Source organism: Argiope bruennichi, chromosome X1 (genome assembly GCF_947563725.1).
Source record: "Argiope bruennichi chromosome X1, qqArgBrue1.1, whole genome shotgun sequence".
NCBI classification, from domain to species: Eukaryota; Metazoa; Arthropoda; class Arachnida; order Araneae; family Araneidae; genus Argiope; species Argiope bruennichi.
This window is the reverse complement of record NC_079162.1, coordinates 133,750,528-133,774,614: the sequence shown is the minus strand read 5'-3', so window position 1 is coordinate 133,774,614 and position 24,087 is coordinate 133,750,528. Positions and strand designations below refer to the sequence as shown.

At 32.3% G+C, this 24,087-nt stretch overlaps 1 protein-coding gene across 1 annotated transcript in view; it reads left to right on the top strand.

Moving 5' to 3' along the window:
- LOC129959408 (acid-sensing ion channel 4-B-like) overlaps nucleotides 1–24,087 on the top strand; it is a 103,803-nt gene that overhangs the window by 29,918 nt on the left and 49,798 nt on the right. The window contains exons 2-4 of the mRNA XM_056072227.1: nucleotides 17,685–17,992; nucleotides 20,672–20,799; nucleotides 22,396–22,633. Of these exons, the coding sequence (XP_055928202.1) occupies nucleotides 17,685–17,992; nucleotides 20,672–20,799; nucleotides 22,396–22,633 (674 nt within the window). The remainder of the gene's footprint in view (nucleotides 1–17,684; nucleotides 17,993–20,671; nucleotides 20,800–22,395; nucleotides 22,634–24,087) is intronic.

The following is a 24,087-nucleotide window of genomic DNA, read 5'->3' as shown; positions in this document are numbered from 1 at the left end:
CAGCTTATTTCACTTTTTCTGATACTAGGGGATTTCAACGGATATAGTATCTTGTGGGATTCGGAGAGTACAAATTCTCGAAGGAGACAGACTGATCAGTTTATATCTAATAATGGTCTATGTCTGCTCAATAATGACGTTTCTTGAATCTGATATACCTACCGTAGCTTTGATCTGGCCATTTGTTGCCCTTAAGTTCTGCCACTTTTAACCTTTTTCATTAGTGATAATTCATATAATAGTGATCATGTGACTCTTTGTCTTCCACGTTTTTTACTCCAGCAGAGATACTGGAATCCATTAATTAGCAAATATCACTCAGGCTATGATCAGCACTGCAGAAACTTCGTAAATACTACAACATGCCGTTGGCAGCGTAATAAGCACCGCAAATGCCACCATCGCAGAGTTTCCCACGTTTAAAAAAAAAAATCGGAGACTGTGGTGTAATGAAGCTTTTCACGACAGCCACAAGCAGCAGAAAAAAATTATGGAACATGTCTCGAAGGTACCCGAGAATAGAAAATTTTGTCGCCTGTGAACGAGCCAAAACCCTTGTTTCCCGAATTCGCTGTTGTAGTCAGCGGGAATCTTGGATATCCTTTGTCTCTTCCATCACATCCTGTACTTCCAGTAAAACTTTGTGGAACAAGGTGAAGGCAGCTAATAGGATTTATTGTGTATCTCCCTTTCCTATTTGAAATTTAGGAATCATGATGCATTCATCCCCATTATATGAAGTCAATATTCTCGGTCAGGCATTCGTATGTTTTCGCAATTGATTCTTATAGTTCTAAGATGTCAGAAATGGAAGCTGCATCCCCTCAGGGGCTCACATACTATAGGTGAGTATGAGTGTCCCAACTCCGGGGTACCCAGGGATCTTTTCCTATCTCAAAGGATTTACTGTCTATAGTAGATACGGCTCCGGGATACCTTAGCGATCTTTTCCTTTTTATTCTTAATTTCTTCATGTCAAGACTACAGACCATTTCTTTACGTCACTTAGTTTTGAATTAGTTTTTCCAACTTTTCTAAATTTGCATTTTTTTGGTAATTTTGTATTTTGGGTGCCCATTTTTTGTTCTTTTCTTATTTAAGATTTGGTTTTCTTATATTGATTAACTGTATCTTCTGTTTTGTTTCTTTGTCTCGATGATAGGCGAGGGAGCTCTCCTTGGGAAGCTGTTGCTTTTTTCATTGCCACTTGCTTCTCATAGACAGCCAAAAACTCCATGTGTTGGCCGAGCGTGGCCATAAGACGGGTGGTTTATTTTGGTCCATAGTGTATCAATCGGCCGGTAACCTAGACACGTGACTGGGCTGCTCAAGAGGATCAGGCGAAGAGTCAATTATTGGTCTTGGCGTTAAGGGTGGTCACTGTCCCCGGGAGTGACTCCCATCGTATAGATTCTGACTAGCACCATGGTAAGCACCGAAGCTGGGAATGACCAGAGTCAGTTGCTGCCATCCTTTGTTGGGCTTCATGGTGGGCGGTGCTGATGGACCTGAATCTTTTCTAATATCACATAGGTTCGTCTCATCACCACTCACCGACATTTACCGTTGACGAACTGGCTTTTACACTCGATTTTTAATCATGTCTTTTCAAGATAAATTGCAAAACAAATCAGCATTCATGATTGAGAAAGCTGTTAAAAGCATAGGTGGGGAAGCGAAATATGTGAAAAGGTTGCAATCTGGTGACCTCTTAATTGAAACCGTCTCATCCCTGCAAATGAAATCTTTCCTTCTGGCAAAACCTTTCTAGATCATCTAGTTAAGGTTACACCACATAATACGTTGAATACCTCTTGAGGAGCTATATCAAAAAGTGAGTTGTTAGGCACTTCAGACGCCGAAATCCTCCAAGCTTTATCTAACAAAGTAGTACTACACACTAGATGCATAAAAATTAAAAAATCCACTGAAAGTTTTGACACTAAACATATAATTCTGACATTCCGTACGACTAAGCTTCCAACCTCTATCAGAGTGGGATATCTGAATTGTAAGGTTCGCCCATATGTCCCAAATCCTCTACGTTACTTTAAATGTCAGAGGTTTGAGCATTCCAAAACTAGTTGTCGATCCACTACTGCGAACTGTGCATGTTGCTCAGAATCTGGTCACGAGGATACGTCATGCAGGAATCTCGAATTGTGTTTAACTGCAAACGAAATTCCTCAGCATGTTCAAAGAACTGCCCAAATGGACAATACAAAAACAAATTCAATCAATCCGATTCAAACAAATTCAATCATCAAAAATTATCCAAGCAAGAAAAGTCGTTGAAGCTCGGACTCCTGCATCGAAGTTTCCATTGTTCTTCCACCTATAAAAACTCCCAACTGTAAGCAATATTCAGCAACTAATTGCAACAGCAAATAAACTTTCTGAAGCTTCCACTTCTACTATTTGTTCCCCTGAAGAAAAAGAGAAAACAATTACTGTCAAGATGAGCGAATGGTTAGCTCTAGAGGAAATCAAAAAGTCATGGGAAGAAACATCTTCTTTCTCTGAAAATAAAAAAAGAAAGAAAAACATGCAGAAAGATAAGACAGATTTAAAAACGTCTGCTGTTCATAACAATAAAGAAATAAATAAAACTGACGATAAAGAAAAGTTAATCGGTCTTAAAATTCTCCCATCTGATGACTCTTTAAGTGACATGGATGCAGACCGAGACAGCTTGGACTTGAAGAAACTTTCACCGAAGTGTTATAAATCGAAGCTTTTTAAAAAACCGAAGTAAAATCCTTTCCCATTTTTTCCTGGAGTTTTCCTCCCTCTGTTTCCCCTTTTCATGTTTCTTTGCATTTTTTGGAACTGTCGTGGTTGCCGGTCTAAAATTGAGGATATCAAGTCAATGATTAATATATACTAGCCTGTTTGCATTTGTCTTCAAGAAACCTTTTTGAAGCAAACAGTTTCGACTAAACTACTTGGCTATAATTATACTTGGAAAGATGTAGACACAGGAATTGGCTCCTCTGGGGAAGTTTGCATCTTACCATCAAACCTTTATCTGAGTAATGCTCTTCCACTGCACACGTCATTGCAAACCGTTGTTATACAAGTATATTTTAAATATTTAGCTACACATGCACATTACACCACATGATAAAATTAGTCAACATGATCTCAATTTATTTGTAGATGAGCTTCCAGAGCCCCTTGCATTGGTCGGAGACTTCACTAGATATAGTACGTTGTGTGGTAATGATGATACAATCTTCTAGGACAAGAGATTGAAAAAGTGATTTCAGATTATTGTCTCTGTCTCTTGAATAAAGACAAGAAACCTATTTTTAAGAACCAACATGGATCTTCCATTCACTAGATTCGACAATTTGTTCTCCTTCGCTGTTTACATTGTTGAATTTTAATATTGGAAGTGACCTATATGGTGGCAATCACTATCCATTGCGTCTCTCATATAATATTTGTGTGACTGAACGACTTCATAGTTTCATATACCAACGGATTTTGAAGGAGCGAATGTATTCTACACAATGGAGAGAAGCTATTGTAATCTCTATTCTAAAACCCGGAAAGGAGAGTACAAACCCTATGAATTACCGTCCCATTGCACTTACTAGTTGCTTATCCAAAATCATGGAACGGATGGTAAATGTAAGATTGATTTACATCCTGGTGACCCAACATTTCCTTCCACCTCATCAATGTGGAATTCGTAAGAAACGCTCGACTATTGATAATGCTATTCATCTGGAGATGCAAATTCGCAATGCATTCCTTTAAAGAAACCATTTGGTCTCCGTTTTCTTTGATATTGAGAAAGCCTATGACTGAACATGGTGTCGGCATTTTGCAAGTATTGAAAAGTTTAGGTTTCAGTCGTCACTTACCGATTTTTATTCAAAACTTTTTATCTTTTCATAATTTTAAAGTTCGCGTCGGATGTACATTGTCCGATTATTTTATCCAATCAGAGGGGGTTTCTCAAGGAAATGTTTTGAGTGCAACATTGTTTATTCTCCATATATCTAATGTCCTTTTAGAATTACCTCACTCTGTCCAAGGTACTCTCTATAATAGGTCGTCCATATAGAGTCTATATGGACGACCTGTAAATATCTTGTCAGAGATCATTTATGTAATTAACCGAAAGGCAACTTCAAACCGCTATTAATAGTATTCTTGCATGGTGTGAAAAAAATAACCATACCATATCACCTACCAAAAGTTATGTTGTACATTTTTGTAGGAAAAGAAGCTTGCATCCAGATCCTGATCTTCGCATTTGCAATGATCCCATACCAGTTATGAATGAAGTACAATTTCTTGGGATAATTTTTGGTCGCAGATTGACCTTCCTTTCGCAAATTTTGTATTTACATAAGATGTGTGGGAGATTATTAAACATACTAAATGTATTATCTAACACCTCATAAAGAGAAGACCGTACTTCTCTCCTTAAAATATATGAATCTGTAATTCTTTCTCGTATTGAGTAGGGTTGCTCTGTTTTTGGTTTTGCATGTGCCTCTAATCAGAAAAAACTCGATCCTATCCGTCATTCACCTTAAGAATTTGTTCTGGTGCCTTCCGCACATCTCCTGTTGATAGCCTTTATGTGGAGTGACATCAAACGCCACTCCATCTCAGGCGTCAGAAGTTGTCATTTAATCACTACTTTAAAATCTTGTCAATACCCAACCACCCTTTGAGATCTCAGTTTGTAAACCAGTCTCTAAATAGATTTTATAATGCCCGTTCTTATAGAATACGTCCCTTCCTTGATTTCACCTAAAAATACTGCTAGATACATGTTTTAATAGTTTTCAAGTCCAGTAGGATACTGCTTATCATTATCCACCTTGGAATGTACCTTCTATCAGACGCTTGAACCCATTTGAATATTTCAATAAAAATACCACTAATTCTGTTGTCATACAAAAAATCTTTTATTACCACTGCTCTCAATATTCTGACTTTAGAGCTGTTTTTACAGACAGTTCAAAAGCAGATAGGCATTTTGGTTTTGGAGTCGTTATTGATAATGTCAGTAACAGTCACAAACTTTCTCCTTTTTGTTCAATTTATAGTGCAGAAGAAATGGCAATCCTCCATGCTCTGCAACGTATCTCTTGTAGACAGTATAAAAGATTCTGTATTTACAGTGACAGTATGAGTGTACAGCAGCAGTTGGAAAATATTGGAAATGCTGCCCATCCTACTTTATTTAATATTATCGACGCAGTTTCTTCACTAAAAGACGGAGACTTTAATATTCTCCTCTGTTGGACTTCCAGCCATGTCGGTATTCTTTGTCAGTATTGCAAGACTTTGATTAGAATTCATTGTGACTTGATCGCTAGATTATGTATGTATGGTGTATGGCATTTCGTGTTCTACCGTCTTACGCATATTTGACAGCATGCACCATTTTGCTTTAAGAATTTGCTTAGTAGTACTTGAAACCTCGTCAGTGAATAGTCTTTATGTTCTCTGTCAGGGATTAATACTAACTTTACGAAAACAAAAGGTATCTGCACAGTACTACCATCGAGCATTGTCTGTTCTGAAGCACTTTTTGTGTTCTATGACACTTCCAGTTAGTGTCCAGAGACTCTATGAAGCTCGACCATCTAGCATTCTTCCATTCTGTGAGAGAATTAAACTATTCCTTCATATACTGATTTCCATGATACAATAATTCACACTACTAATCTCTTCCTTTCCTTCTGGGGATATATCTCAGTTTCCTTTTTAACTCCCTTCTCTGGCTTTGAGAATCTGAGTACTGCCTCTATTGTATACCAGAAACTATTTAGTTCTCCTCGCTATCAGTATTCGAGCCATTAGTAAAAAAATTTAAATAATCTGAAGTCAGGCGGTCATGTTGGTTGTGGTATTGTTTTTGATATCGATACACTCGGTTACCGTATAGATATTTTTCTTTTTTTATCTTCGAAATAAGTTGCAATTTTTTACGTTCTTCAGAAGATTTTATTTTCTTCTGAGCATACATTTTTCTATAGTCAAAGCATGAGTTCCTTGAAAATATTTTCCCATTTTCATAATAAGATTCATCTAAGTGCCCTGGAAATTTCCGGTTTTTTAAGTACTCTACAGAATAGGGAGTTTCAAATATTATTTTTTTTTGGATTCCTGGTGATATCAGAATTATGGGTAATGAAGTGGAGATTAATACAGCAAAAGGTACTTCAGAGAGAAATTTTATACAGTGATGTGAAGAGTTCTTTTGCTCCTCTTTTGTATTTATTATGGCATGATCATACTAACAAACTCCATATTTTAAAACGTATAATTTCATCCTCGCCTTATTTCCCAGTGCGGAGCTAATTGTCGAATTGTCTATACACCGCATTGATCATATAAGTTTTTCCCATAAACATATTTTATTCAGTGAATGAGCCCTTACTAGCTTGAGATGTCAAGTAAACATAACTAAGTAACTATAGCATTGAACATTTGCCCATATGTTATTACACCTTTTGAATAATTTATTGATATATGAGGATTGACAAAAATGGAATTTGTTGCTAAAGTTTTTAATATAATTTGTTATGCTTGCTTTTTAGGGCAGAACTTCAACCATCAAATAACCAGAATATATTTTTCGCACGGAAATAATTTCTATTACACTTGTTGAAATTTATATAGTAAAAATAATTAAACCTTATAATACTTTTAGAGGATCACACAAACACAATGGAGTCTTCACACATATCGAAAAAGCCTTAATATTCTCTTAAATGGCCTGAAAAATCATTTACTGCTGCTAAAATGGCATTAGCTGACGCAAACCCTTCTTAAGCATCCAATAATTATTGCTACTTTAAATGTTTAAACCTATGGATCAAATTTCGCCATTGGCAGCTGTTTGCCACATTTTTTTAATGGACAAAGGAAACAGATACCATTTTTATCTTTAAAACTTTCTAAAATTTAGCAAAATTGTTCTATTTATAATAATTTTTGATTATTTATACTTCAATTAAGAATTGAAGATTATGGATTTATAATATAGACTGACCAAAAACTTATGCTTTCAAGCAAAAGCCAGAAAAATGTTTCCCACACAAACTGAGATATCTAGATACATTTCCCAGTTTTATACAGTTATTCGCTATGTTGTTGGAACTAATAATAAAGTTGTGTTATTTAGAATTGAAATAAATGCAATTAGAAAACCATTCCAAATAAATTACAAAAAGTTTGCTGAAGCTTAGCTTCATGATGATGAATTTCAATCATTCTTTCAGCTAGATTTATCTATTAAATTTTAAAAAATATATATTTTTTCCACTTGAAGATGTTCTTTATATTTTGTCAAGTCATTCGAAACTCCTCAACCTTATGCCATAAAGTCCCATGGCAAGCAATATTTGAAAATTTGCATTTCTTTTCTCATTCTGGAGAATCAGCAGTTACTGGTATAATTTCTAAGCATTTATTTTGGCCTGGAATGAGACATAATTTGAGTTTGTGACAAATGTCAGCGAGTTAAAATATTCAAACATACCAAACTCCACATAGCACATTGGCTATACCAGATGCCCGATCTGCACAGATTCATATTGACTACACTCGACCATTATCTGCATTCAATATTATCTATCATAGAAAGATATAACATGTGGTCTTAAATAAAAGATATAACAGGTGGTCTTAAATAATTCCTAAAGTAGATATGTTGGCCGACACCATAGCTCATGCACATTTAAGTGATTGGATTTATAATAATATCATAGAGAAGATGACTTATTTGAATTTTAAGATGGTATAAACGATTATTTTTGTTTAGTAATATTTTCAAAAATTATCATTCAGGCATTAATTTTTTATTTATTAAAACTGATTCTAGTTTCAAAGAATCGATTTGAAGTGCAAGCTTCCACTATTCAAAACATATTTCTATCACGTTTGATAAAATTAAATGAAATAATTTGGCCTGTAATGCGCTAATGGAGAGGCAGACACAAATATATTTTGTTTTTAGCATTAACCGATTAACTGTTTTGTCCGTATGCCATACGTGCATCGATTTATCGAATTTTGATAGCTGTAAGCAAAAAAATAAACCATTCATAACGTTTATAATTCAATATTAAAATTTCTTCGATTACATAGATAAGTCAAGTATTCAATGGATTTCTATTTGAATCAAAATAAAAAAAATATTTCCAAAATAGAAGGTGTCATCTTATTAGATAGTAAAGAAAATAAAACAGTTAAGTAATTAATAGAGATAATTTTGTTGTATTCGAGGCCTCGTGTTTGTGAAAATGCGGTACTGGTAAATGCTCTGGTTTTCACAATCGACATTTATTGAAGACACAGACGGGACGGTACAGAAACATTAACCATGGAACTAAGGTAACAGAAGAGATGTTACAAGTTGTAGCTCTCGGCGAGTAACAACTAAGATGCATCATATCATTTCGAAGGCCAGCATTTCTTTCACAATTTAAAATATATTGATCATTTCATCCGATTGCCTCAGCGCAATCGGTACCTAGCTATCGTTAGCAACGGTGGTCACTTTAGCCCTTCACTATTCTTTTCTGAGTTCCATTCAATCAACCAGATAAAGCAGCGCCACGGCTTGGAAGACCGGAAAAAGGAATTGGAACATCAAAAAATGCATAACATAGATTAAAAAAAAAAAAAACCGCCTCTTTCATCTAAAACGTTTCATAAAGATACGGCATTAAAATGTTTATGGATTTTTTTTAAATAGTTTCAAAAATTTTTAATGAATAGAACTTGCTCAGGAAATGTTCCATATATAAATTTTTTAAGCCAATAAAGGACTATAAGGGTTTGATTTTGAAATTTGCACAGTGATTAGTGTGAAAAATTTGAAATATGCGTGCCTTCTTGGTGTTCCTCTGAAAGAATCACATTTATTGTTTATTTCATTCATTATTCATTATGTTATAAAATTTAATTTCAAATGTTTTGCACATCTTGTTAGTAATTGCCCTTATAATTGCTATACTGTTTAATATAAATAATTTAATTAATCTGTTGAATAATTTAGATGTATTGATCGGTTGCTAAGCAATGTTATTCAAAAATATTTTATATTACAATTATTCAGATTTAATCCCCCCCCCGTCCTCTTTAACTCATCATATCGGTTTGGGGGAGTAGGGGAGGAAAGAATATAACGATTGCATTTTAAAAATGGGAAGGTGTTGCTGCTTTGATATTTTACCTAGGTTTAATTTTATGTTTATACGCCTCAGCCGTTTTGAACCCCAATTTAGAATGAAATGCTTAATCTAGTCTTTGTTGCAATCGACGCCGTGTGTTATTTGAATAAAAGCAAAAACGTGATTTTTCAAACTGCATTATATGATGTCATTCAGTTACTAACCATGTTCCGTGATTTCTAGTCCATTGAAAATCAGCACCTTTTATTTGTTTGTGTGAGCAATATCATCTTGCAAGGTACCCGAATCAAAATGTCTATTTCATGCAGTTCCCGTCAAAATGTTCTTTCACTAACGGGTTCCAATGAACTTTCATTCAATGATAACAGGTGTTCCTGTCTGTTTTGGAATGATTTTGATTCAAATGTCGTGAAACTCTTCATTCTCTCTAGATTAAAATATTTTTCCGGAATTATGTCTGGCGTTGTATTTTATGAATACGCTTTTTACACAACTACCTGCAAGTATGTCGAACATTGACTCATTCGACAATTTCACCCATCGTATGAACAGATGGAATGTAGAAGAATTTATTTTTCAAATAAATAATGTTTTTCACCGGATTCAAATAGAGTTTAAAATTTGCATATTTGCGTACTAAATGATGGATAAATAGTAAAAAAACAAAAAAACTTGAATCTTCAGTCTGCAAAAAGGGCTTAAATCTGGAAAATATGAAAAAAATTACCTCAATCCCAAAATTATACTGATTAGGAAGATCAGAACAAGTGAACGAGTGGGATAAGATAAAGAAAGACAGTTTATCAGTTATTCAAGCTTCACCACCTAATGTATGCTAGTATCGCTTTATACAGCTAGACACTAAAAATTCCCACAATAAAGTGTGGGTGTTTTTAGTGTCTAGCATTTAAGTGTCACCACTGCCCACAAATAATGAAATGAATTATTTGTTAGATGACGTTCGTGTATTTTGATCTGGATGTTGTAATGAACGAGGTCTTCAATGATAGATTTCACTGACTAAAAGGGAAGAGATTTGATTATTCTTTGGGATAAATAACTTCCTTGGGCATTACACTTTTTGCAATCACTATTTATTTATATCTTATTCTTGCTAAGCCTACACAAAGAATCATAGATATTTTATCTTTCTTGTTGAGGCAAAGTAAGTTTCCTATCTAGTCATCCTTCCCCAAGAGTTTTTAATAGTTTTCTATCAGAAGTTTATATGCATTTTTTTACTTATTTTGCTTCATTTTTAATCAACTTGATTCACAAACCGCTCCATGCCATAATGCAAAATGCATAGAATTATAGATAATATTTGAACAATGTCACATTTCGGGACTATATTAGTTCAGAAGGAAACACATAATTTAGTAATAAAGAAAAAGGTGACCGAGAAGAAAAAAAAGTTTGCTACTAAGAAGCTAAAATGTGATTTCTATACAAAAAAACTACAAAGTCGGTGTTTCAAAGTTTCTTGTTGTCTTGTCGGTCAAAGTTTCTTGTTGTGAGATCAACTTTGACCCTTCTGAAAACTCGGATAGAATATTGTAAAAGCTACATATGATGGCACGAGTTATATTTCAAATTAGAAGGTATATTTGCGTTGGATTTTTTATAGTAAAATAGTTTTATAAATATTTTTAAGGATGGCTATTTCATTAAAATCGATTACAAATGGTTGACGCAGATGGAAGAAAACTCAATATTTTTGTTAAATTTCACCTATGCATTAAATAAGAAGAGCAGTCTAGAAATTTGAAAATAAATTCTTAGTAAAAACATTTTATAGGAGGTTAACATGGCATAGTTCATACAGTTTTAAACTGGAAATTTCCTTATTTTGAAGCATTAAAAAATAAAGCTGTCATCACTTTTCAATAAAAAAATAATAAATAGTGCTCAAAAAGTATATCGAATTTTGAAAAAAAAAGAAATCAATAATACTTAAGTAACAAATTATCAGAGGCAGCGGCAGAGATTTGCCAACGGGGGGGGGGGGAGGTGGCAAGACAAATCCGATGGGGGGAAAGTGCAATTTTTATAATTTGGCTTCAGAATAACTCATAATAATTAATTTTACACTTGATTAAAGAAAATTATTATTTAGCTTTTTTTAATTCAAACGCTGGCCCTCCCTTCCATTGTTAAAAATTTACAATGATATTTGTAAAGGAATTTTCTCAATTTCTTTTATTGACCATCAGAAGCTTGTCAATATTTGAGTCTGTTTTTAATGAGGTTCTTGAGATTTAATTTCTCTGAAATATCATTTTAGAAAAATATAGTTATATTTTATTCTAGATTATAGGATATAGATAGAAACACAGATTGCGCCAGAATGACGCGTCATGCTAAATAAACACATGCATGCTCTTATCATTTTATATCAGAAGGTATATAAAATGAATGTTGAAACTAAATTCAAAATGCATAATAAAATAAACTTTTCAGAAATCCAGAATAATAAATAAAAAAATATTCGAGATTTTCGCCAAAAATCAAATCGATTTGTTAGCGTAGTCCTCTACCTAAAATAATTTTTAAATAAGGATTGAAACAACCAGCAGGAATTCAGATGTATTTCGATCCGTACGCTGTATTTCGTATAAGTACACGTGGTCAACAAAAATTTACTATAGTTCGGACACGAACAATATAGAATGCGGAAAAGATACAATGATGTAGTTTCTTAAGAAGGTTGGAGAAAATATTTTCTAAATATATGTAAAAACTTAATATTCTTATGTAAGATAATGAAAAATGGATTACTTAAACATTATATTCCCCATGTATTTATTTTTAAATGTATATTTAGGCTTAAAAAACTAATGCATTTTATTAAGACAAATTAGATCTTGAATATGAACTCCCTACCTTCATTTTTAGGCAAGCGTTCTTATAATTAAGTGCGTTTTTTCCCTCGAAACTATTGCAAGCTATTATTCCCCCCCCCCAAAAAAAGTGCTTTTTATCCCTTCAGATACATGTATTGTTTTTCTTAACCCCTTCATATATAATGAAAAATCTAACTCGCGCATAGAATTGATAAATTTTTAGTTTTTAATCTGTAACTAACTGAAAGTATTAAGTAATTAAAATGCAAAAATCATTTGAAATTACCTCAAATGCTCTTGTATTATTCTAGCCATTAAAATAATAATAATTGTTCCAAATAAGATCTGCCATCTAATTAGGAAGTTAAGTGAATTCATATGTCAAGGGGGTTAATATGTTATATATAAATATTCTATGAATAATTATTTTAATCATCCTTTTATCATGACACTTTTATCCAAAGTCTATTAAAAATTTAGAAGCCCCTGTAATTATATATATTTTGCCGCGAAATGTAATTGAAGGAAAAAATTAAAAATAAAATAAAAAGATGGGTTTCCCGATTACATTTACAATACTGAATCCAGTATCTGAAGAATTTAAGTAGTAATTGATTTAGCAAATTTAATGCATACTTGAATAAATTCTTTTAATGTAACTAAAAAGCAACCGTACCACATATATTTATTTTTTGCCATCAATTGCAGTCGGTTATATTTCTTTAGTGTAATAATTGCAGTTTGATAAATTAGATTGAAAAATTGATATTTTACTACTAAACTAACTTAATTTACAATTATACGATTTACTTACTTCAGGAATTTAATGAATTCGCATAATTTGGCTACAACAAAGTAAATTTTCTTAGCATGCATATGCACAAGAGTGTCGAAAGAAAAGAGTGCTTTATTAAATTTAGTTTAAACATTAACTAGATTTTAGTCAGGCAGTTCTCATTGTGAAATAAATAAAATAAATTTACCATTTCGTTATCGAAGAAGTAACAGATGAATAAGATGAAGATTAATTTTAGAACATGATTTTGAATGATAAGTTAGGAAAAGCTACAATATCGCCCTACTCATGTATAATATAAAATCTTTAATTTCCCTAATAATTCCACTGGCAAGTAATCGAAGTACTCGATGAAAACAATTTTTTTTCACCATAAGCTATGATAACATCTTAATTGAAAAACAAAAATTAGACGGTAAAAAGGTTACGTCTTATTCACTTGCTAGTTTATTGATTCTTATGCTAAATAATGTACAAATTATAAGCTGAATGAATGACATTTAAATCAGATGACTGAAAATTTGCGGACTCAACGTCGTCGACATCCATCGCACTGAATTCTTAGTCGACCGATCAAACATTTTTGGCAAAATGCGATTTCTTATTTACATGTCTCCTTGTCAATTATATTGTCAAAAGTAATGCAAATTAAAAGCTTAATGAACGACATTTGAATCACAGGTCTGAGAATCTGTTGATATAGTATTCAACATTCATCGCATTCAGTTCATAGTCGGCCTATCAAATATTGTCCGCAAAATACGCCTACCACCTTACTGATATCTTATTCACTTGTTATATTGTCGGTTATATTGCCAAAAGTAGTGCAAATTATAAGGTGAATGAACGACATTTGAATCAGATGTCTGAAAATCTGGGAACTTATCGTCTTCGACATCCGTTTCATTTAGTTCTTAGACGGTCTATCAAAAACTGTTTGTAAAATACGACATCTTATTGACCTGACATCCTATCGATTATTTTGCCGAATATAGTCAAACCGCTTTGACCGTTACTTTGATATTTCGTCATTTACAAGATATTAACTTTAAGATGGTCTTTAAATAATCTTGTTCGGTAATGCGCAGCTCTCTACAATCATCCTGAAGTGGTGAAGACTTTTGCCGACGAAACTCTCAATCTTTCGCCGTCGGGGGTTGGGCAAGCAGTTGCCAACAGGGGGCAATTGATCCCTTGTTCCCCCTCCCACTGCTACTGCCGCCTCTGCAAATTATCTGGTTCTAGAATAGTTTTTTTCAGCTTACAGACTTCATTTACAGCTTACAGAGTTCATTTTACAGACTCGCATTCAAAAATTCTGTTCTATTATTATAGATGATACTACTGCTTCTAAAATTTAATACAAGCTATTATTTGTACGTATGAGATTGAAATAACTATTTTCAGTTCGTGCTCTGGACAAATACTAATATATAAGTACAAAAATATTACAAATAAATATATATTTGAAAGAATAATAAGTGAATATAAAGGCAATTTTAATCCTTCATAAATCCTCAAAATTTTAATCATTTAATCCTTCATAAATTATTTTTTGAAATTTATATATATTTACACTAACTATCTAATGGGAACTTCTTTACATACAGTTCTTAGCAGAAATTAAGTAAAAATGTAGCTGTTTGTATTTATGCTGGGCAACTATTCATAGATCGATATTATCACTCGCCGATCGAAGTTAAAATACTGTGGAACTTTCTTCCCATACAATATTCCTAGAAACATCTGACTTTTGTAGCCATGCATAATAAGCGAAATCAATAAAATTTTCTTGAGTAAGCGGTAATTTGCATCTAGACTGAGTACGAATGCCCCCCCCCAGACGAAGAGAGGGGTAGAGAAAATCCCGCTAGAAGTTTCAATGCATTTCTATTGAAAAACCTATGCCTTTTTACAACAGTTTTCTGGTCTCACTGCTGTCGATTTTTGAAGCACAGAACGAAACCACCCAGAGGGTTTTAAATTCAATCGGAGTACTCGCATCCACAAAGTAGCTACCAAATCTTTTCGATATCTAAATGAGATAGCCAGTGAAAAATATCATAAAAACCATGAAGAATATTTGTGAAAAAAAAAGTCATTGAAAGAATTCTATATCAAGGTACATCAACATGGAGCCTAAAACCAATAGCATAAATCATAAAAAAATCAACTTCCATTCTACGAGGTTTTTCTGGCCATTTCGAGGACTTAGAGGAACCATATCAGCACTACATCTTGGGGGTCCCCTCTTCCTTTCATTTTCCACTTCAATTTAAATGCTGTCCTACTATTTTATACAGACTTAGATAAATCCTTTTACCAGAGACCATCTACCTTCAATCTACAAGCACAGAAGAAAGAAAATTCGTTGGCTAGTCTACTCACCTGCAACAATATTTCCACAGTGCCCAACTTTCTCTGAAAAAAAGATGATAGCACTAATTTTACATTTTTTTTCCAGACGACTCCAAGGCAGATAAAAAAAAAGTGGAGATAATCTTCTGTGTCTTGGAAAATAATTTAAATTTTAAATGGCTGGCGAAACGTCATGAGAATACCACCACAGTTTTCCACTTAGAACTTGTCGCATTTAAAGAAAATGCCTATATAAAATAAACAGTATTCTAATATACTTAAACAACAAAACCAACATTCAAACAGCAGAAATTACTAGAAGCAATAAAAGAATAGCCAGGTGAATGGAACTCTCTCATTAATATCTGTGCCACTTGAAAAAATACTTATATCGACTATGACAGCAATAAAATAGTCAACACACTAGCAAAAGTAACTACGGGGCTGTATTCTTCTACAGAACTTCCAAAATAATTTCTTAAACTTCTCGTAAGAAAATTATGCTTAAAGACAACTGGACAACAGTAATACATGATGAACTATTCTTAACATTCATCACCACCCGTCCGGCTAGAGCATGCATCAAGTATGCATTAGTAATTCAATTAGTATTTTTTATTACCCTTGCTTTTTCCAATACATTCCTATTCAATGTATCAGATATCTCACCATTCCATTCCACCCCATCCCATTTCAATGCGTCACAGACGCTCAAGAAATATGACAGCAGAAGATCGACTAAAATGTCTTTACTTACAGCAGATTACTATTCTCATTTCCTCACCTAGGGTTAACAACACATACATAGAAGCCTCATTTATTGGAAAAAATGTTGCAGTCCGTTGAATCACATTTCTATTGCAATGAGCTGATGCTTCATTTCGCGTTATAAGCCAATCAATTCAAAATGTCAGTAAAGCATTGCAAAAGTCAGTGTCAGTTTTGATTCGGTCATAGCGAATGAGTGATAAACTGAAAATCGTTGCATTCAGTTGCTTGGTGACCATTTGTAGTCTTTTAAGGAAATATCCTATCGGAATAATGAAAGAATAATTCAGCATGATAATATTCTAGATCTCTAGATCCAGATAATATTCAGGACTGGTTAGAGAAACCTTTTCGAAAATTGCAGCATAAGTGGTGCTCATCTAGATGGGGAGATATGAAGTTCGTGGAACATATCTACGATCTAATAAAAAAAGTCATTCGTCAACAAGATTTATCAACTACCTCAATTATGGAGTTATAGGCGACTCTCGAGACTATATGGTTCAGTATTTCTCCTGATTGCTTCCGCAAACTAACTCGAAATAGGACGAACTACTACCCTCCGCCGAACTTGAAGAAGTTCTATATTATTTATATCAAAAGATATACATGATTTTTGGCACTTCATTGTTAAAAAATGAAGCAATTTTTCAAAATTATTTTTTTATTAAATGTGGTATAAGCAGTTTTGTTAGAAATGCTTATGCTTCCGTAGAATAATTTAGTTTCCTGACTTAATACCATTTAGAGTATTTAAATTGACAATTTCACTGTTAGTATATATATTTGCGTTTCAGAATGTGAGAACATTCTACTGTTCACATGACATAATCTCACAGATCTGATTTATGCCAATGGAATAATTATATCTGAAAGAAATTAATATTAATTTCTATCGAATATTATAAAAGCCAATTAAATTAATCCACTTCAATTTCATTAGCGTCAATGCTACGGTATATTTTATTATTCTCTGATAATAAATATACTGCCATTGGAAATCCTCTTTTTATGCCTTTCACACACTCGAATGTTCTTGAAAATATGATTTATCTTCTTCAGCGAATACAGATGCTGGATTCAATAGAGTCACTTATCTTAAAGCGCAGATAATTCTAATTAGGAGTAACTGACCGTGTTCGCCCACATTTTGAGACAGTCTCAGCTTTTAGCCCCTTAACCTGCAGTACAGTAGTACGATGCTTGGACAACGATAATCGGACTACAAATAAATGTTATTGATTTATGTTATATTTTAGAGATTGATAATAATTATTTTGTATATCTACCACAATTATTATATCAATATTCTATCAAATATCTCACAAAATTGAACTAGTCGTGGCTTATGCATAGTATTTACATTCCATAAGTCGTGAGCGTACAAATAAAGGAAGTGAAACTATCCACTTTATTATGGGTTGTAAAATTTTCCTTGTTATATTTTTGACATCATTTTAATACAGATCAATCGGTTTTAAATGTCAAAATAAAATTAACTTAGTTTACATGAAAAACCCGAGATTTTTATAGATTGTATTTATTAAATATCATTTTAGCCTTAGAATGCAATATTTTTCATCAAATAGCAATTGCATTTGATAACTAATAAGGGACAAAAGGCACGTAGGAAGTAAGATTGTGACACTGTATCAGAAACCGTATATTTCTTCTCACACCTTACTATTCATAATGTATGCACTTTCTCAATGTTATTTTAAAACTAAATTTATGCTTTTATTACAGTCTTGCATTTCTCCATCAAATAACAGCACATCAAGAAGGCTAGATGTAACATCTTGCGACTTTAAGCCCAGCGTTAGATCAGCCTACATGCAGAGCTTCACTTTAGATAACAAAACATCATTGAATAAAACTACAAAATGGGACAGAATCATTCAGAATTTCCTTTCCACCAGCACTTTACACGGAGTTAGCCATTTGCGGCCACCTTGCTCAAAGGCACAGAAAATCTTCTGGTTGTTAGCTATTTTATCTTGTGGAACATTCTTCTTCGCTCATGCAACTGTTTTAGTCTATAACGCTTTGACACGGTTTGTATCTATTTTGACGACTTTCTTCTCTGCTGCATTCTATTTAAATATTCAGTTGTATTATGTTTCCTACTGTAAATGAAATTATATTTCAAGACTACCATGAACTCTAATGTTATTTAATATGCAACGTATAGCATGCATGTTTAAATAATGGTCACAGCGTTTATTACACATTATGAAATTCGAAGATTCGGTAAAAGTTCATATTCTAATGAATTCTAATCAAATGGAAAAATTTAACTGACAGTTGTTCTAAGCGTGGAATGGTGTCTCCGATTCATTTTACAGTAGATTACAGTAGCAAATTTTATTTGCTTCTAGTGCACGAAAATAAATTCCTATTAGAATTTTTAATACTGGATTCAAATATGTAAATCGTTTAGTTCGTTTACTCACAGTGTTGTTTTTTTTGTGCCACTAATATTAAATTAGAAAGAAATATGCATATTTACGTGACACTATTCAACTTATATAAAATGTTTGGGATTTTCTTTGCTGATCGGCCTTTGGATAATCTCTTTTCAAAATCCAACATTAATCAGCTAGAGTCTCCTCACTCCTTTGTACACTCCGTTAAAAAAAGAACCTGGGACTATTCATTATTAATCATCGCACGATGAAACTATAAAATGCTTATTACTATAGAAATATCTGAATTTTTCAGAATAAAATAGCTCAAATACAAACACAGTTTGAAATTTTGAATAAACGGTTAATGAATTATAAGCAATTGATAATTAAATTTCTAATATTAAATGAAATTTTCCAGTTTTTCATTGTTTTCCAAGATATTAAAATTCTTTGGCAATAATTCTTAATTTACACTAAAATACGCAGTAAGCAAGACAATGCAAGACCAAGTTATGCACTTTTAAAAATATGAAATTTATGTATTTTATTTTTTAATTAGTTATTAAGTTTGCAGGTTAAATTTTTTTTAAAAGAAACTCAATTTTTGATGTCAATCAAGGGAATAAAACCTAATACAGCACTAATCAAAATTTCGTCCATTTCCGTCAAATACGTTTTAAAGTATGCAGAAATAACCAAAAGCTATAAGAACAGCATGATTTTCGCATTATTTTTGGTGAAGAGCATATTTTTGGTAAATGATGCAAAAATAAGAAGAAATAAAAAGAGGCATCTCTGGCAGAAATAAAAAAAATCGTTAAAATGGAATGGAAAACAAACCATGCCTTTCAACGTTTCTTAATATTAAGATACTTTCTTTTTTAAAATAAATGCTAAGATGAGAGAGAAAAATCAATACATTTCTATTACAATTACATTTCAAGTAAAATTTCTTTTGGGATAAATGGGAGGCTATCACAGTTGAAGAAATAATGTTTTGTAAGGTCTTCTATTAATGAAAAAGAAACCAGAAATAAAATTCCAGTCAAAATAAAAATTTGCATTAAAACATAACCACTCTTATTTACTAATTTAAAACACTTTAAACTCTTCGAAATAATCCATTGAATAGGGCAAATCCTAAAATAGGGTTATGCTTTCACCTATACGTATTATTTAACTACTGAACAGCATTTAGCAAAAAAAAAAAAAAAAAAAAAATCAAAGCCCTAAAGAAATTTTTTAGAAATGATTCACAATGTTCCAGAAAATTTTTCAGTTTATGAACTATACATCCTTACTGCACGTTTTTAATTATTGACGGAATGGAGTGTCCAAAGACGAATATAAATGATATACCTGAGCTTAGTCGGGAATGTCTTCTTAGCACAATAGATGGCGTTGCATATCCACCTTGCTTCACGGGTATCAGGAACAAATTTCGAGCTGGCAATATTGAGAACTACTTAACAAGAATGATTTAGAGGACCCAGTGAGTGATTATTTCAGGAATATGATTTGTTACAATTTTTCGAAGAACAGCAGACTTAGCAGTTCTTATGCCAGGAACTGTATTTCCATTATGATAGGGTCATCTTGCATTTCAGCAATAACTTTTGTCAATGTTTTAAGGGGATGTATGGAATGAGTTAAATCTAGCATTTCGAATGGACATGACTTAATTACTTTTTCTGAAATAATCTGGAAGTTTCGGTGTTTTACAGACTCATAGAATGAATATTATCGAGAATGAATGTTTCGAGAATGAATATTATCGTTCGCATGTCTATAGTACTAGAAATTATTGTACTTCAAATCTTCCAGAATGTTTATCATTCTATAATATAACCGTATAATATGTATGTTATAATTCTTGAGTAAAACCTGTATTTTCATCACAAGAAATCTATTTATATATAATAAAATATTTGTTATTTATTCTCTTATTTTCCGCATAGTAACTCTTGATGATGACACTTCCGATCTTTCTATATAATTTCGTTCATCTTTGAGCAGTTTATTCCTTCTATAAGTCAGCATACGTAATAGTGAAATGTATATTTTTCCAAAGCTGATTATAAAAAATTTCAAACAAACTTTTAATAGATTTATCTAATTATTTTATATAATCTTGCCAGTAAAATATACTATCATATATTTGAAAAACAATGCTTTAAAAAAAACACAAATATCTCTTTTAGTTAAACACAAATATCTCTTCTTTAAAATTTGTGGATCTTGTCACCTTTCGAGATTGTGATTTTTTAATTGTTTTTTTTTATTATTTTTAATTACGTTTTATACTTACTCTTTTTTTTTCTTTAGTCCTGCTTTATCGACTACTTTAACCCTGAAGTACAGAGATCTCGATGGCCCCTTATTAAATAAGCATGAAAGGATAACAAAATTTCCAGGAATCACTATCTGTGGTCTTCAGCCATTCAGAAGACATGGTAAGTCAAATAATCTAATTTTTAATTTTTATTATATATTAAAGATATTATATTTGTATTATATAAAGCACAACATAAAATATATTCTGTACAATATTATAACATACGTTTAAGGCATCGAATTAAAAGTGCATTTACATGAATTCATTAATTCAAGAAAACTAATTCTAATATCAACAAAACTCTTTTCTATGAACATTTGTGGTACATACTTCAGCGTATAAATGAAAAGGCCTCCTAAAGGGATTGCCAGAGGCTCTGGGTTGAAAGAAGCTGAGTAGATAAGTTTGGAAAATGGTTCTTCACTAGCTTTCACTAGCTTTTTTTTTTTTTCCCAGCTCGCCAAGAAATGCATTTTTTTTTTAAATTTCCCGCACTGCCCTAGCTTATCCAAAGTTAATAAAGTTGACTTAAATTTGTGGATTTAAAAAAAATCAGAAAAAATGAAACAATATATATTTATGAAATGAAGGAAGAATATAAATATAAAATTGACATAAATTATGTTTGCATAATATGATATAGAGAAAAAAAAATAAAGCTAGAAAATATATTAAAAATAACATCAAAGAAAGAAATGTGTAAAATAATTTAGAGAAAAAGAGTGAAATGGATGCAATTTTTGAAAGAAAAAAGGGAAAAGATATATGTATAATCAAATATATGAAATATTAAAAAGAAGATTAAATGAAAAATAAAAGTTAGGTGCGTGTTACAAAGGGAACTACTAAATTTTGAATATCTTCCCAATTGAAAAAATATTTCTTTCATTAAAGAGTCAATTTTTGAAGCATATTTTAAAAAATCCTCTTCTGCAATTGATTGTATTAAATGCTATATTTCTTGGGAAGCTCTTATTGTAAGATTTAGTTTTAAAAGACAACCTTGGAATTTTTAGTGCTAACGATCCTCTGTTATTGCCACTCGTGGAAGCTCAGATTCTCTGAGATATATTTTAAATGAATAAATATAAAATTAACTCAATTAAAAACTAGTTTATCCTTATCTCATTAACAAACTTTTTAGTATCTAGAAATCCCAGTTGCATTTTTACTTCTAATTTAAATAAATTTCAGAACTTATATAATTAATATTAATAATTTTGACATTTTCACATCAAACACGTAATTTAACAGATTTCCTTTCGACATCTTTTTTTTCCCAATCCTGGTAGCACACAAATACTGTACAATATTGCGTAAGATTGATCAGTATATAATCTTGTGGAATATTGATTAATAGCGCACAATATTGTGCAACAGGCTGTACTACCTGGGAAGCAGTCTTATGAGAATGACTTATTAGAAAAATGTATTTTTTAGTATCTAATGTAAAAGAATAGATCTTAGCAATAATTAAGATTTCTTACAGATTTATACACTTATTAACAGTGTTTTGACTAAGAAAAATAATTAGAGATCTTGAAAGGGTTAAGAAGAAGAATAAGCATTCTAATGAGACATTATTTTCATTCCAGTGATCTATAGTAAGCATAAATTGTGTGAAATGATGATTGCATTTTGCAGTTCAGAAAAGCACTGCATCTCAAAATGAAACTTTTCTTGTGATGCCTAATTATTTGCTTTTTAATTGTAGATACAGAAGACTCTTTATCTTTGACAATGTACCATGCGCTTAGCCTTGGTTATCCATATACTGGTCTTACTTTAGGTGAAAGAATCCATTTACACCAAATCCTTACGAATAAATCGGAAGATGGGAATAATAACATTAAATCTACGTTGGAGATTTTTAAAGAAAAACTCCAAAGTTTTACGCATAGCAATATTCCAGCAGATAATGTCTATAAAATCTTATTGAAACACAGCTATAGGTAAGTCAACTTCGAAATAAATTTTAACAAAACTAATTCTGTAACTAATTGTTCTCACTGAATTGTTTTATTAAGATTTCTCAATCTCTTGAAAAAAGTACAATGCATGTCATCTTATTAATGTAACAATATGAGTGAATGTAACTGCAGATGATTGACATAAATTAACCATCGACTAACGCAAGATGCCATGTTTATCTGCCACACATGGAACAAAAGTTCAATAGCTGGATTAAATTGTGACAATATTTTTTTACTAGGCTTTCCAAGCTTTGAAATATAAAAGTCCACAAACTATATTCAAGAAACTCTCTAAAATACTGAGTTTAAAATTATTATATCTTGCATCTTGGTTCTGAAACAAAATTGGACAAATTGAATCATCCATAAATTAAATAAAATAGAAAGACATTAATGAAATAACCTTTTATTTATACTCAAATACTTTCTACGACAAGCGTATGGTATTTAGTTTCACGACAACAAACATTAGATGGCGCAGTTTAGCCAAGGTTGGCTCTTGCGCCAATAAAACTCACAACCCACCCACAAACATTAGAACTAGAAGTAAGAATTTCAAAAATAAAATATTAATAACAGTAGAGTTAGTTTTTACTGATTTAAAATTATTATGAAAATAAAAAAATGTATTGCAAATAAAATGGAACATACAGCAGTATGAATTTTCTTTTCATTAGTTTCTATAACTTCGAAATCTGTATTTGATTGGGCATCGCACAGAGAGTGAACCTCATTTACATAGAACATTTCCCATTGATAATACTGTGTATCTCGATGCTCAGTGATGAATCCAAACTGTTTCAGCCTCATATACTTGATGAACTGCCTAGATTTTTTAAATATATTAAGATCAGGGCTTTTAGCTAGCTATCGCAAAACACTCCAGATGGAACGGCTTTTCACTCTACTCTCTGTGGGGATGGATATTCGCGCTTGTACTTTACTGCATAAATCTGAAACATGAAAAAATGAAGCTGAAATTCCGCCACATGAATTATAATATTGTTACAAAATTTTTCTCTACAAATACCGTCAATCAATCGTAATGACGCAGAGCATTTAATCCCTAGTTCAGCAGCTTGCTTCCTGTCTAATCCTCAAAAATCTGTTACTTGTCAGCGACTCTGACTACTCTCACACGCGACTTCCCTGCAGCTTCAGAGTGCCTGTCTTTTATAGCTCCGGGAGGCGGGGCTAGAATCTTCCAGACAAATCAGGAGGTATCTGGATGTATCTCGGTTCTTAGTGGATGGATCATGAAAGTTCGAGAACTTTCCAGCATTATCCATTTAGTCGCTAAACTCGCCAAATTCATCACCAAGTGGTCGCCAAGCTCAGCACGCATAGGACAGATCTTACAACGGTTTTAACGGTTTGTCCCACGATGACACTATTCGTGCCGGGTAGCAAAATTACAGATTTGTAACAATATA